Genomic DNA, 16,118 nt, shown 5'->3' on the forward strand with positions numbered 1-16,118 from the left:
TAGCTTAGACTTAATGTGGCTTTAGCAGCTGAGCATTTACAATTTTTGTACTTTGGACAAAAGCCTAAAGCAGGCTTTGCCAACCTGGAACCATGCAAATGCTTTGGACTACAGCTCTCATCTAGTGAGTCATAGGTAGTCTTAAGAACATAAGATCCTGTATCAGGCCAGTGGCCAATCTAGTCCAATATCCTGTTCTCACTGTGGCCAACCAGATGCCTATGAGAAACCAGCAAGCAAGACCCAAGCACAAGAGCACTCTCTCCTCCTGTGGCTTCCAGCACCTAGTATTCAGCAGCATTGTTGCCTCTAGCTGAGAAGTCAGAGCATATAGCCTCTATAATGGCCAGTAGTAATCAATAGCACTCTCCTCCAAAACATGGAAGGGCACCACATTAGCACAAAGCCTGGCCAAGACTAAAAACAACAAAGCAGAGGATGTTTTCCTTCCCGCTTGGCTGCAGGTTCTATTGACACAGCAATTGTTTCACTGGAGAAGGCCAAGCTGTTACCACCAAACATATTTTCAGTAGGTGGCAGGCACATGATGCCTCTTCCTCCTCATTGCAGTTGCATTATTCTCGGTTGTTTGGCAAATTGTGCCTCATCACTCTCAGCGCCGATATGCTCTCTACCCATCGAACCATGCAGTCAATTAGCTCTTCCCAGTGCCAAGCTGTATGTGCCAAGATTCACCGGGGGGGGGGGGGGCGGCATGTGTAGCCCACCACAAATGTGGCCTTCAAGGATTTAGAGCAGCCTTCCCCAGCCTGAGAAATGTTGGACAACAACTGCTGGCTGGGGGCTGATGGGAGTCCAAAGCCTCTCTGGGGCACCAGGTTGGGAAAGACTGCTTTAGAGGAAGAACTGGATGAAAATGGAATGTCTGACTGCTCTGTTCCAGCTAGCTTGTGATAGTAAGACATCCCATTTTAAGAGGTCAGGGGGTTATCAAACTTACAATGCACTCCTCGTGCAAGCAACAGGTGGGCTGCTCTCCCTAGAAAGTATGAAGCTCAGCAGGGAGACAGATGCTGATGTATAGTTCTGTGGATACTAGCAGTAGCATCTTACTTTGACACTGCTATGCACAAGCCTTCACTATGAACAGGCTGCAAACTAGGTGACAGTACATGGACATAACTATTTGCTTTTATCTATTTTATTACCATATACATTAACTGCTGTAAAAAGAACTGGAGGAGAGAAATATTAATCCTTGCCAGCAAGAATCCCTCATATAAATAGCCTTGTCCTACAAGAGTCCCCAGACTACTGCTTTGTTCAGGCCATCTCTGTGCTAACATCGCTGTCTTCATCGTGACTCTGAAACTGCTGCTCTCCCACAAGTGCACAGCTCTGCATCGACTTCTGGATGGCTTGTCTGTCGGCTGTGTAGAAAAAAAAAAAGTTAAACTCAAAAGACATTGTGATTTACAAGGCAGTCTAGGGTGGTGCTTTTCTACCTTTGCGTTAGCCCTCTTCTACTGTTGCAAAGGATTCTGGGCAGCCTACCAGATGTAAAGACTAGAAACTTTTTAAAAAAACTCATAGATTGCCTGGGAGCCAAACATCTGAACTGCTACCCCATCCAGTAGGTGTGGGTGCAGAACTGTTTATGGCCTCACCCTACATGGCTAGTCCCCCTGCGCTATGTGATTCAAAAGGAGAATTAAGGGCACACTGCAGGCTGCCGATTCTTCATTTGCAGGCTTTTCTTGAATTCGAGGCAGCAGGCTACAAAAGTCTCTGCCAAAAGTAAGACTTGCACTTGAGCTCCCAAATGCAGCCAGTCCTGGCAAGGGCTGCAATTGGTGCTGAATGCCCCACCTGCCTGAGAAATAATCTGGAGTGCACTGTAAGGCTTCTAGATGTCCCTTTATAGCTGTGGCTTGGCCCACAACCCTGCTGTTATTTAATGCTCCCACAAAACTTTAACAGGCAGCCCTAGGTAAATACTCACATGGCGGCAGCATGCTACCCACCACAACCAGATCAATGGAAACTCAGTAGACCCCACAACTTGTTCAGAGGGAGAGGCGGTGCCCCACCTGAACCCACTAGGAGAGAAGCAGCCTCCGCATTCCACTCTGACTCAAGCTCAACAATTAATTGTTTTAATGTTTCTTCTCACAGAGGCTCTAGCGGCTAAAGCTCTAGGCTCTAGTCTAGCCTGTCTCCATTTTAACGTTGCAAGCCAAGCGGTTTGTTACCTTCATTGGAGCAATTGCGTAGCAGCAGGAGCAGCTGATCCTTGTTGTACTGGATTAAGAATTTCTGACACCTCCGTATTGTAGCTGATGGAGGAAAAGGAGAGCATATGCATCAACAACGCCAGAAGCAAAGGCAACTGTGCTTACAGCAGTGGTGTCCAAACTGTATACCTGAAGGAGCGTCTCCACCCCCATCGTTCAGCCCGGACACTGAGATCCAGCGCCGAGGGCCTTCTGGCGGTTCCCTCATTGCGAGAAGTGAGGTTACAGGGAACCAGACAGGGCCTTCTTGGTAGTGGCGCCCGCCCTGTTGAACACCCTCCCTTCAGATGTGAAGGAAATAAGCAGCTATCTTATCTTTAAAAGACATCTGAAGGCAGCCCTGTTTAGGGAAGTTTTTAATATTTAATGCTGTATTGTTTTTAACACTGGATTGGAAGCCGCCCAGAGTGGCTGGGGAAACCCAGCCAGATGGGCAGGGTATAAATAATAAATTTATTATTATTATTATTTCAAAGAGGGCCAGATTTGATGAAGTGAAGGGCTGTGAGGGCCGGCCAAAGGGCTAACTAAAGTTATTGAGGGCTTTTTTAGGATTGAAGTTGTTGAGGTTTTTTTTAAGAATTTTACCCCAGGAAATAAACTGCCACAGGGGCCAGATTAAACCGACCGGCGGGCTGGATTAGGCCCCTGAAACGGACTTTGGAAACGCCTGTCCTACAGTAATCCTCTTGAAATCCTCTAGCGCAGTGGATTTCAACTAGTGTGCCGTGGCACCCTGGGGTGCCTTGAAGGATAGTCAGGGGTGCCTCTTTCCTTCCCTCCCTCTTCTGATGCCCTCTCATGTCTCTGCCTCCCAAAGGCTTACATGGCTGTTAGTTGCAGCAGCCCTGGCTACAAGCTCCCCAAATGGTGCCTCTGCAGTGGCCAGGAGCTGCTGGTTGTCAGGAGCTGAGGTGGCCTCAGAATAAGCAAGCAAGCAGACAAGGGAGACTGACCAGCCAGTCCACTAGCCCTTGCTGTTGGGAATGGACAGAGAAGTGGGAGGCCAGGCAGGCAGGTGTTGCACTGGCCTTTTTTGTGCAAGGCCTGCCTGGGAGCTGAGTGCCCGGTGCTGAAGTGCCCATGCAGGCCCAGCAGCTGCCACTGCTGCCTTTCAAGGTAAGGTGCTGGCCTCACATTCACCTTTGGCCAGTCTCCATTGGGCCACTAAGGCTGGGGGCATCCTCTTCCCAGGCCCTTGTGGGGCAGTGGGTAGCGGGGTTTGGAGTTCAGAGTCCAGGGGCGGCAACAGTGGCTACCTGGGGGAAGGAACACCACCAGGGTGAAAAAGGGTGAGAGGCTGCCAGCTCTGCAGGCAAGGGGTGACATAGCTGGGCTCCTGAGCTCCACAGGGGTGCTGCAGAAATAATGCAATTGGTCAAGGGAACCATTGACTCCTCTACACTAGCAGGAAACCCAGAAGAGGAGTGAACTAATGGGTAAGAACATAAGAGCCCTGATGAATCAGGCCAATGGCCCATCTAGTCCAGCATCCTGATCTCAAAGCAGCCACACAGATGCCTGCAGGAAACCAGCAAACAGTATTCAGAAGCACCGTTGCCTTCGACTTTGGAGACAGAGCATAGCCCTCTCCCCCATGACTTTGTCCAATCCCCTTTTTAAAAAGTCATTTAGGTTGGTGGCCATCACAAACAAGAATTCTTTCGAAGCGTTAATTCTATCACTCTACTTTGGAACACATTTTAAAAAGAAAAGCTTGACTAGCTTTTCAGATACCTGTTAAGTGAATAACTTTCTAAGGAAATGCCTGAAGTAACTGATATTATAGTTTGAAGTCTTGTTTATTCAGTTATGTTTTACTCCAAGAAGACCAATTTATCCTAAATAGAACCCAATAAGGCAGGCATGTACGTACAAAATATTTTTTGGTACTGTGATCCCATTTAGATCCCAATATGAAATTTTGCAGGTAGCTCTTAGAAATATTAAATAATCAATACATTTTTTGGGGAATTTTTAATTGTATTTTTTAAAATCACTTTTTAAAATTTAACTTAATTTTTTCAAGTAAGCCCATCATGTGACATATATTAAGGCCCATAAAGTACTGAAGAGATCAGTATTTTTAGTTTCGAAGTATCTCAATTCTGGGCTGAGCTTTTAAGGTTTTTGTGTAGCCTGACAAGGCCAGAATTGTCAATTTTTTGAAATCTGAAACCCTCATAATTCAATAAAAGGGATGAGTTAAAAAAATATAATTTTAAATTTAAACTCAGTTTTGATCATTCAACAAGTGTAGAAAACATTAAGAAAATTTGAGGCACAAAGTAAAAAAATTGAATCACCTGCTTTGGAATGACCCAAAAATATTTTTTGCTATTTAGTTATTATAAGCTGCTTTGAACAAACATCTTCTGGCATCATTACATTTGTGATATTGTTGGTGCCCAGTATATTCAATATTAGGTAAAAATGAATGACCCTGACATTGTTCACTTTCAGCAAATAATTGCCACAAAAATAAAAAGTCTAGGCATCCCCATTTAAGAGACTTCAGCACACAAGAGGAGACCACTGAGCAAATTAAACTGCTGAAAAATAAGAATCCTAAAGAACTGAGCTCACCTCCAACATATAGTGTGTTAAAAGAACAGGGATAACACTGATTCCTGTTCTCCAAGTGAGTGATGAAGGGAAGAGATGAACCAAGTAGTCGATAAAAGTCCTTCCGGCAACACAACAGAACAACTCCTGTGTAAGCGTTGAGGTACTTTACTGGAACAACACAGAGAAGAGACCCTTCAAAGTTCAGCACAGGCTTTCAACAGGACAGGAGCAAAATGTAATTGTACCCCCACCCCAAAAAGAAACCCATGTTTCCTTAGCTGCTTTTAGCAGCAAGTTTGGAAATACGATGGCAAAGATATGGAAGCAGCCTATCTGTACAGTGACTAATCATATTTAAATCCCAGTCTCAGACATGAAACTCAGTGACAGGTCTAAAGCCACCCAATATCTTTAAGCAGCCCAACAACCCAGCTTGTGAGAATAAAATAAACCTCAAACACCTAACTTTTGGCACCTGCAAAGAATGAAGTCATAGGAAAAACTGCTTTTTGATTGTCTCAGAGGAATTTGTTTTCAATGTTCACCAAACTTAAATCTCAAGAGCAAGTGTGCTGTTGAAGTGCAACTGATATTTTCAACTTGTGTAGTATCCTGTTCAACTTCAAAGTAGTTTCTGCTCAGGGATATTCTGCCTCATCCGTGCCTGACAAATTACAACTGTTATCAGGCCCTCCCTATACAGATTTTGTACAAAGTGCCCTTTGATTTTTTGCAATTTGCATCTTAAGACTGCTATACAAAATAATGGAGCCAAGTTAGCACTTAAGATACCAACACACCTCTGACACTAGGTATGCATAAACTGGGTCCCAACACGCTAAATATATCCTGAATCTGCAGCCTTCCTGTGACTGCAGGAGAATTGCCAGGTATTTGGGGGACCATAATATGCGGCTGGTGTGCTAGCAGGTCTGAAATTACTAGAATGGTCAATAGTTCTCATTTTAGAATAAAAATTTGTGTATCTTCCAAAGCACAGGGCAGACAGAGAGCTAAAGAGAGATTGTAGAAGAACCCAAACTGCACAGATTTCTTTAAAGAGGGGAGGTTGGCACATTGGGCTGCAAAAAAAGCTCCAGAAGCCAGACCTGAAAAAGCGATGGAGCAGCAGGCTAATCCAAAGTCTCCGTGAATTCGTGCAACAGCATTTTTCACTGCGTTGTGCACAGTGCGCTCCTCGATAAGATGCAGACAATGAGGGTCCTCGGAGATGATCTCGCAAACGAAGTATCTGCAGAGATGGAAAGAAATGAGCACTGCGGCAGAGCAAAAGGTGATGAGGTGGCTGGGCTACAAAGGGCTCATGAAGCATTCACTCTGTCGGGCTCCTTTCCCAGCTATCACCTGCAGCAGCCATTCCAGTCAGGCTTACAGGAGAGGAAGAGATGGGGATTAAGGGCCTCTCAATTACAGTGGTATCTCGGGTTAAGTACTTAATTTGTTCCAGAGGGCCGTTCTTAACCTGAAACTGTTCTTAACCTGAAGCACCATTTTAGCTAATGGGGCCTCCTGCTGCTGCCGCACCGCTGGAGCACGATTTCTGTTCTCATCGTGAAGCAAAGTTCTTAACCCGAGGTAATATTTCTGGGTTAGCGGAGTCTGTAACCTGAAGCGTCTGTAACCCGAGGTACCACTGTAGTTCTGCCAAAACACCAGCAACCTTGGGGGATCCTTCTCCTCGAAATCATTTCATTCCAGCTGGTCATTGCTGGAATTCTGTAACCACGAAAATGTGACTGAGCTTGCTTTCCCTCCTCCCCCTCCCCATTCCCCTCCGTGCCTGTAATGTTTATTACGGGACTGCCTCTCCTGGTATGTCCCACGGAGGGCCTTACGGTCTTCAAACAAAAACATCCTGGAGGTCCCGGGCCACAGAGATGTTAGGCTGGCCTCAACCAGAGCCAGGGCTTTTTCGGCTGTGGTCCCAATCTGGTGGAACGCTCTGTCACAAGAGACTAGGGCCCTGCGGGACGTGACATCTTTCCGCAGGGCTTGCAAGACAGAGCTGTTCCACCAGGCCTTTGGCCAGGGCACAGCCTGACTCCCTCCTTTGGTGATCCTCACATAACTCTAGCCCAATGGTTGCCATTAATCTGATCTGAACTGACTTTATAATGAAATTATTTTAGAATGTTATATAATTTTACTGTTGTTAGCCGCTCCGGCTGGGGAGGGCGGGATATAAATAAATAAATTATTATTATTATTAGGACGGACGTTTGCAAACCACTTTGGGAGCCTTTTTAGGCGAAATTTTTTTTTGAAAGCAGGCTTCAAATAACTAATAAAGCAGGCAAGGCAGGGAGTAGCTAACCACAGAAGTGAATCGACCATTAGCCGCCTCAGAAAAGCGATAAGAGGTTTTTTTAAAGGAAATAAAAGAGCCTCACCTGTTCTTGAACCTCACCATGTCTACAGCGAAAACCCAGCTATTATTGGACTTCCGGCGACAGTGCGGTCATAGAGTGGCAAAAGGCCCAAACTTCCGGCACCAGTTGAGAGCCCCTATTGGCTATGTATGGGCTTCCTAGGTGCCTTCGCTCTAGCCCTTGTAATCTCTATGGCGGAAGCCCTTAACACCACAGAGATATGAAAAGGAAGAGCGACAACATCGTTAGGCGAATCCGGGAGCTTCTCCGTTGGTTTCTCTCAGCAGTTAAATTCCGTATTCTGCATCAGCCGTCCGATAAAAGGGGAGCTTCTGTTCATATCAGCCAATAATAGTTCAGAAGAGGCGGGCTTAATAGGGAAGGGAAAAAAATATATTCCTATTGGTCACGCCTCCCCCCCCCCCACACTATTAGCGTACTAACCGTCATTACTTTTCAAAGTTCCCTCCCTCGGAGTTCAGCCGTCAGCCTACCAATCAGCGCTCATGCACTCCCTCTTTCGCCCGCCTTTTTTCAAGTTTAAATGAGATTGGTTCCCTCCGAGAGGGAAGGAGCCACGGAGGAGTTTATTAACTTTTTCGCCGCTTGGTGGCGTGCGAGCGCTTTGCTCGGCTTTTTCCCGCCTAAAGTGCAGAGCGCTGAGGTGGGCAAAACCGTTTCTTGTTTCTCACCTCATGAAATATAGTACTCGTGTATGGGTCACATAAAATAAACAGAATTTTATATTTTAAAAAATAAGGGTGGAGGGGGAGAAGACAGGCCACGAGTATAGTGTTCCACAAAAAAATTAATATATATGTCAATTTAGCAGAATTCTATATACCACTTCTTTTTTTAAAACAACAACAGCCACCTCATAGCAGTTAACAAAAAAAAATAAAAAAATAGTTTAAAAACAACTATGTCAAGCCTTCAACGAATAATTAAAATAAATAATAAGCTAACACTGGAACTCAAATAACTATTGTAAACAAACAAACAAAAAAGTTAAAATCGGCAATAAGCTAAAAACCAGATCAAAACATGACAACTGTCTAGATAGGTTTTGCCTAAACACAAATGTCTTTAGCAGGCATTGAAAAGAGAACAGTGAAGGTCCGTGCCTGATGTCAGTAGGGAGCTCCAAAGTGTGGAAGTTGCTAAACTGAAATACTGATTTATTACAAATGCAGACGGTATTAATTACGTGGCGCCTGTAACAGCACCAGTTCCTCAGACCAAAGCAGTCATATATGGGGGTAAGCAGTGCTTTTTTTCTGGGGGGATGCAGAGGTACGCATACCTCTAAACATTTTGTGAATCTTTGTACTTTTGTCCATTTACTGTATTCCCCCCCCCCCATTTCAACTATAAAATGATGATTTTCTTGAGTCAAAATGAGAGTACCCCTAAACATTTTTTTAGAAAAAAAGCACTGGGGGTAAGGCAATCTGGCAGGTCAACTTCATGTGAAACATACACATATACATAGAGACATGTACGTGTAGATATTCGACATGGTGCTTTTCTATTGTTCAAAGAACTGCAGATAATGTCCAATTAATGTCTTGTTTTTTTGAAGGGAGCTTTGTGTTAAGTTGTGGGTGAACATATCAGACGACACAGCGATTCTTCAAACAGCTTTTGTTTATTCGCAGGCCAGAACAGACCTGAACTGAAGAGTTCAGCCAGCCTGCTTATATAGAGCTCCAGTACAACGTAACTGTAACAACTTTCTGAAACTATCCAATCACTGAACGTCACTTTCAATCCCTTATTTGCATATGTGGACCTGAGTGTAAACTATCTACAGTATCCCCCAGCTGGCCCAGGGTGAGAACTTCAGTACATAACACTTTGAATGCAACCGTGATCACTGAAGCTGTGGACCAAGGAGTGAGGTAAGAGAGCCCATATATTGCTTCACTCACTTTTTGCCTCTGGCTCCACACACTACTGTCATGCTGAAAATGTCTCCCCGGCTTTGGTGAGAAGGCAGGGAGTGGAAAATGGTGCTGGAATGTCAAGTCGCTGGGAATCACATGGGGAGAGTTCTGTAGGACCCATGTCCTGCTCGTAGGCTTCCCTTTGAGGCAGCTATTCTGCCACTGAGAGGATGCTGGGCTAGATCAGTCTGCTTTGGCCTGAATCAGCCACTGGGCTCTTTTTATGGTCTTAATGCTTGGCTATTTTTTCCTCTACATCCATAAACTTACCATTTGAGGATCCCACCTCATGCACCTGACATACTGGACTCCGATGGATCAAAAGGAGTCTTTTGATTCCTGCTTTGCCCCCTGGAACTACCGTACTTTATTTTGGGGGTGCCTTTTCAATATTTTCCAAATGCAAATTCTCAAGTCACTGTTCTTCATCTTTCATCCTGCTTCTCCAGGTCACTGGAAGTTAAAACTCAGCGCAGGGTGGCAAAATTTATCTTGCATTCATTGTACATACATGTAACAGCAGGCACGTTTGCAGTTAGGAACCCCTGTATCAAATCAAATTTTATTAAACGGTCACAGACCAGATTAACTCGTACAGCTAGTCAGCGAAACATAACACCAGAAAAAAACAAAAACAAAAAACAAAGGGCGATTTCAATGCAGATTAGGCCATAACAGCAATTTAAAATTAGGCAGCATGAATAGAATTAAGTATTTGCCTGCATATTGACATTGGCAAGCTCTTGTTTCCTACGCCTAAAAACATGGAGCTAAGATACTCACGTATTAAATGGTCCAGCAAATTGAGTAATGAAATATCGGAAAGACTTCACTCAGACACTTTTCTTGCTAGAAAGGAGAACCTCGTTAATTCCCCAACTCCTGAGGCTAGATTAGACATGTTCCGCGAACTGATTTCGTCCTTACAACCTTATCTGACCTACAAAAAAACGCCACGGCAATCTCTACACTCTAATAAATCCAAACCTTGGTTTGACCAAGAATGCATGGCTATGAAACGCCTTCTGCTGGATAAGTACAGGAACTATAGATCAGCGAACTTACCTTCGCTTCCATTAGACTGGTTTGAGTTAAAACGCAGTTATAAAGCGTTGATTAACAAGAAAAAGCTCCAGGCGCAGAGGGAGGAATGGCAGTGCCTAGTGGAGGCCTCCCAAAGGAAAGATTCTGCCACATTTTGGAAAACAATTGCAAAAAGCTGGAGAGACTCCCCGATAGAAATTGAATACTCTATACCCGCTGGAGCATGGGAGGCCCATTTCCTCTCATTATATTCATCAAATCAACCGGCCCCAGTTGTGCTTCCTACTTCAAGTGAATTTGGCAAGGAATGGCCCCCTGTAACCACAGAAGAAATTACTGGCCTTATTCAATCTCTTAAATCAGGGAAAGCCCCGGGTGCTGACAACATCCCACCAGAAATTCTTAAGGCAAATGTTGAATGGTGGGCCCCTGTGCTAGCCGCCTTGTTCACTAGTATAAATCAAGCGGCTATTATCCCCGAGGGCTGGGGTTTAGCCATCATCATTCCAGTATTCAAGAAAGGAAACAGAACTGAGCCAGCTAACTACAGACCAATCAGTCTATTAAGTATTATTAGCAAACTATACGCTGCTCATTTACGTGATAAATTAGTGGAGTGGATGGAAAGAGAGCATATTCTATCAGAAGCTCAAGCTGGTTTTAGAGCAAAGCGTTCAACTATAGACCAGGCCCTTATCCTTCAACACCTGGCTGACAAATATTCTAGAAAAGGGGGATCTTTATATGCAGCTTTTGTGGATTTTAAATCGGCTTTTGATTTAACCCCTGTATCATCTGTAAATTCATATGCTGTAGCATAGGTGGTGATAGCCTATTAAATACCAATTCTGATTCCCCCATGCTCTCCAAATTGATCTCATGCAGCAGGGATTAATGTCTACTCTAGCATGGCTCTGCTGGCTGGGGCTGATGGGAATTGTAGTCCAAAACATTTCATGGACTGCAAATTGAGGACGGCTAACCTATTACTTCAAATAATGCATCTCCCTCTAATCCAGTGCTTCCCATGGTGGGTGGTACCAAATTCTGGGAGGCTGTGGGATTATCTAGGGTGCCGCTAAGAGCCAAGGGGGCAGCAGTGGGACGCTGGAGGTGTAAATGACTAACAGGCTTTGAAAACCTGATATCATATGTAGGGACAGGATACCCAAATCCTGTCTGAAATCACCCCAGGCTTCAATAATCAACCAGGCCTCAAAACTGTCCAAAACTCCTTTTGTCTTCTAAAAATCCAAAACAGCTTTTCTCTGCTCTTCTCTGCTTTTCTCACAAGATGCTGTGGCAAAAGGCAAAATGTTACTTTTAAAGGCTAATGAATAGGCTCTGTTCATAGCAGGCCTGAGAAATGAATCTTATCTCATTCGGTTGCAACATCTTGGACATGCTGAACCACCAGGGCTCCTCGACCCACCCCCTTGGCTTCTCATTCCCCCTTTCCTGGGAAGGGTGCCAAGAGTCCCAATAGTCCCAAGACAGCTTTCTGTTCATGCTCAGAGGAACTCATGGGGCAGGACTCCTGAAGGAGGAGAAAGGGGGAGGGAACTGGAAAGGGGTATATATGCTTGTGCACATGACTGTGAACTTCGTGCATGCTTTTTGTGAACTATCACACTTGCTCCTTCTACCACTTCATGGATGGTAGAAATAAAAAGCCTTTTCTCCGAACTATTCCTTGAGTGTCTGTTGACTCCCACTTCCCTTTCCCGGGCGCAATATTTTTCCCACCCGAGGGCAAAGCCTCATAAGGCTACAGTTGGATTGATTCAACTAAATAGTTTTAACTGACTTTTATATAAATGTGAAATTAATTGTAACAGCTTTGAATTGTATTGTGTTATTTTCTTCCTTAGTGGGTTGTGTAAAGTGTTAATATGAATGATGCTTTTTATAGGGTATGGGGCACTGGGGATGAGTTTATGGAACCAAGAGAACGATGGCTTAAAAAGGATTGGGAACCACTGCTCTAATCCATTGGTCTTCAGATGGTGGGTAGGCCTAACCTAAGATTAGCAATGCTTTTACCATGAAAACATATATTGGAAAATGAATAATTGGTTCCCTGAATGCATGCTTGGGCTAAAGGGTGGTTCCTTGGTCTCAAAAGGGTGAGGACTATTGCTCTTATCAATGCAGGCCAGGTCACAAATCCAAAATACAGTACTGCAGGCAAAAAAGGGTGGGTTGCTCTTTTCGGTGTTGCTCTATAGTATTCATTAACATAAAGTTTAAACTGTTTCTTATTGTCAGGCAGACTGAGGAGGGCAAACATGTTATATAAATAAATAAGAACCCTCTTGCTGTTCATTAAGTGCAATTGCATCTCCCTAGTTAACGACTCGTTTTTCCTCCTTGTATTCCTCCACAGTCCTCTGGGGCTTTTCAGTTTGAAATGCTCTGCCTTATGTATATAAATGAAGGCCACCAACACAGCAGTAGGTGCAAGGATTCTTCCTTGTTGCAAACCACAGACAGCCTGAATTTATTCAAATTCTTAAAAAAATTAACATTTTATCCCCAGTAAAGCTGAGTATGTGTGTGGTGGCAGCAGGGGGTGGGGGATATTTCCACTCTGAGCCCCTGCTGGTTTGCCTGCTGGGTGCTCTGGTGGCCCCCCCATGATGTTGTGCAAGATGTTTATGGCAACCTTGAGAAAATTGGTGACATTATAGGAATGGGATGAGAGTGGCATCCTGTAGCTTCAAATGTTCCCTTTCTGCTCCCATCTGCCTCATTTGCACTTCAAACCTTGGCCTGCCTGGGCTTGAAGCAGGAAGCGGCAGACAGCCACAAAATTATATCCCCCTGGTTTTCACCCCCACTCGACTCCTCTGCTGTTGCAGTCCAGCTGGGCTCGCATAAATGCTCTTGATGAGTTCACAAAGGACTCTGTGGAACATTTATCTACTTCCCTGCCCCCACTGATTGCCTAGGATGGGGTTGCCTGTGACAGACAACCCAAATTTCACCCCTGCTCCCCCTGCATGTTCACAAATATACCCCAATTCAATTCTGTTTACTTCTATTTCCAGAAAATTGCTTCAAGCATCACAGAACAGGGAGATCAGATGAAGAGGTGGCAGGTTTCACTCTTCTCTGCTGCACACTCCCTTAGCAGACTGATATTGCCAACACAGTGCCCATGGGCACTAATGTCCCCACCCATGCCTCTCTATGGTTCCCGCAAAAAGTCTCTGTATACATTCCCTGTAAAATGCACAAAGGACTATTTGCTACTCCTGTTCAGTGGCCACCAACCCTGATGGCTATGTACCACCTCCACTGTTGGAGGCAGTGTGCTTCAGAATACCAGAAAACCACAGGAGGGAGAGAACGTTGTTGCACTCAAGCTTGACTGCCTGAACTATTCATAGCCTTGCACCACTATGGTTAAATCAGCATGCATCATAGAATAATACCTGAAAGCCACCTCAAAAGCTAACTCTTTGCCAGCACTGGACGTTTTATTTTGGGGTGGGGTTTTTTTTTGTATTTGTATTTTTTTATTGTTATTGCTGCTGCTTCTCCTGTTATCTCACCTTTCCTGCAAGGAGCTCAAGGTGACACATGGCTCTCCCCATCCCCATTTCATTACAACATGACAGAAGTTTATAAAATCATGCATGGCCTAGAGAAAGTGGATAGAAATTGATGTAGGTACCACCTTTTGGTGTCCTTCTTCCTTTTCTTTCATTCAGATATGACAGCCATTTAGTGTTAAACCACACCCTTATGGCAACCATTTTGTGACTGACAGCCGTAGCACTTTTTCAGAATTTAGTATGTGATCATCCACTGGTTGTGTAGCCTTATGAGGCTTTGCCCTCGGGTGGGAAAAATATTGCGCCTGGGAAAGGGAAGTGGGAGTCAACAGACACTCAAGGAATAGTTTCGGAGAAAAAGGTTTTATTTCTACCATCCATGAACTGGTAGAAGGAGCAAGTGTGATAGTCCACAAAAGCATGCACGAGTTCACAATCATGTGCACAAACATATATACCCATTCCAGATCCCTCCTCCTTTCTCCTCCCTCAGGAGTCCTGCCCCATGATGTGTTCCCCTGAGCATGTACAGAAAGCTCTCTTGGGACTATTGTGGACTCTTGGCAGGAAAGGGGGTGAGGGGGTTTCAGTGTGTTCCAGTTGTTTCATTCTTGTGCTTTGGCATGGTTCCTGGACTGAAAGCAAGTTGCAATGTGGTTCTTTTGCAAGGCCAGAAGGCATGAGAAAGGCCTGAGAAACAATGCACTGTTCTCTACCTTTGTTACAGCAGAGCGGAATGTTTCTGATGCTTAGCTGCTGAGAAAATGATTTTGAGAAGCTTTGAGAAGCTTTGAGCCTGCTTTGGTGGGGGGTGACTTCGGGCCTAGGTGAGGTCACCTGTCCTCACCTTCCTTCATTTGGTGACACCTAGAGTAGATCCTACATCCCTATTTAGATGTGAACAGGGCAAAAACATGTCCAAGAGACACGTGGTTAGCCTGCCTGGGGTCACTAGCCTTACAAGAAGGAAATGCATGGCTGTGTACATACCATCCTTTTAAAGCACATTTGAATCACATTCTTTCCCTTGAAGAATTATGGGCACTGTAGTTTACCGCTCACAGAGTTACAATTCCCAGCAGCAACCCTTAACAAACTGCAGTGTCTAGAATTCTTGGAAGGAAAGCATGTGCTTTGAATGTGCTTTAAAGGCATAGTCTGTATACAGCCCTAGTTATCCATTCCCTCCCACAATGCAACCTGAAAACCCGATTCCACCCTCTCATAAAAAGGGTTTGTCTTGGGACTGTTGCCTTGTATGGTCTTTATAAGCTTCTCTGATTTTCCTGGCATTTATTATTTCTGATGCATATCCCTCTTTAAGTTGAGCAGCCTGTACATCTTTTCATTGCACTTTCAGTACAGTGTTCCCTGCCTGAATCTGGAGAGCCATTCCTGCCAGCCAGTGTGGACAATACTGAGCTGGATGGGCTACTGGTTTGATTCAATAACTAGGCAGATTCCTGTGATCCTAACATCACAACATTTGGGGGTCTGGAAAAACTTCTCTGTGTGGTGACTTAGACAGAAATGTGGAAATGTAAAAAGCTGCCTTATGCTGAATTGTGACTTTTGGTCCATTTAGCCTCTGTATTGTCTACCCTGATAGGCAGCCACTTTCCAGAGTGTCAGCCAGGGGTGTGCCCAGCCTGCCCTTGATCCTAGAGGCATCCTTCCTACTCCCTTACCATAGGTCACCTGGGCTGCTTACACAAAGCCCTAATGGGCAGTCCTTGGAAAGGGCTCCAGTAACACCCCCTAGTGACACCTTCTGTCCTCTAACTGTATGGGCTCAGGTTGCTGCCACCCAGGCCCCCTAATTCCCCTTCCCCATTGAACAAAGGCGCAGCTGGGTCTCCAGCAAAGCGGGCCGCGTGAGTGCGGTCTCCCCTGTAATCTGATAGGACGTGTGCACAGTGCGTGGCGGTGAGCTGGGCTCTGTGCGCAGCAAAAGGAATCTATTTTCAGCCCAAGAGCCTGATTAGGAGAGACACAGAAGCCAAAGCAATGGAATCTTCAGTGAGAGAGAGAGAGAGCGAAATCCTTCTTCCTTCATTTTCCCCAAGATACCACTGTAGCTACTATTATATGATTTATAGCGAGACAATTATTGCTCATGACAGTAAGAGTTGGATAGATGCCAATATGATGTAGAAAAAGGAAGCTTGCGGCATTAGATAACAAGTAATTAAGGTTGCTGTTGTTTATCAGACTTCTTCAACTAACAAGCACTTACCTCATAGAATCCTCAGAATTGCTGTGTGTTCAGGGTGATGGGAATTGCAGTTCTGCGAGGGGGTAAACTACAGTTCCTGGGGGGATGTATTTTACATTTATTATGCATATGCAGCCTTA

At 44.8% G+C, this 16,118-nt stretch overlaps 2 protein-coding genes across 2 annotated transcripts in view; one reads left to right on the forward strand and one right to left on the reverse strand.

Annotated features, from left to right (window-relative positions):
• Nucleotides 1-1,146: 1,146 nt before the first annotated feature.
• On the reverse strand, nucleotides 1,147-7,643 carry POP5 (POP5 homolog, ribonuclease P/MRP subunit). Its single transcript, XM_083418001.1, has 5 exons — nucleotides 7,235-7,643; nucleotides 5,933-6,075; nucleotides 4,842-4,991; nucleotides 2,214-2,297; nucleotides 1,147-1,391 (listed from the first exon to the last, which is right to left on the reverse strand). The coding sequence occupies exons 1-5, from the start codon at nucleotides 7,252-7,254 to the stop codon at nucleotides 1,285-1,287; spliced, it is 504 nt and encodes a 167-aa protein (XP_083274127.1). The 5' UTR covers nucleotides 7,255-7,643; the 3' UTR covers nucleotides 1,147-1,284.
• Nucleotides 7,644-7,692: 49 nt separating this feature from the next.
• Nucleotides 7,693-16,118, forward strand: part of CABP1 (calcium binding protein 1) — an 81,405-nt gene continuing 72,979 nt past the window's right edge. The window contains exons 1-2 of the mRNA XM_083417859.1: nucleotides 7,693-7,877; nucleotides 8,796-9,114. The gene's annotated coding sequence lies outside the window, so the exon portion shown is untranslated. The remainder of the gene's footprint in view (nucleotides 7,878-8,795; nucleotides 9,115-16,118) is intronic.

This window comes from Podarcis tiliguerta (assembly GCF_965153285.1).
Source record: "Podarcis tiliguerta genome assembly, chromosome: 16".
Taxonomy (NCBI): domain Eukaryota; kingdom Metazoa; phylum Chordata; class Lepidosauria; order Squamata; family Lacertidae; genus Podarcis; species Podarcis tiliguerta.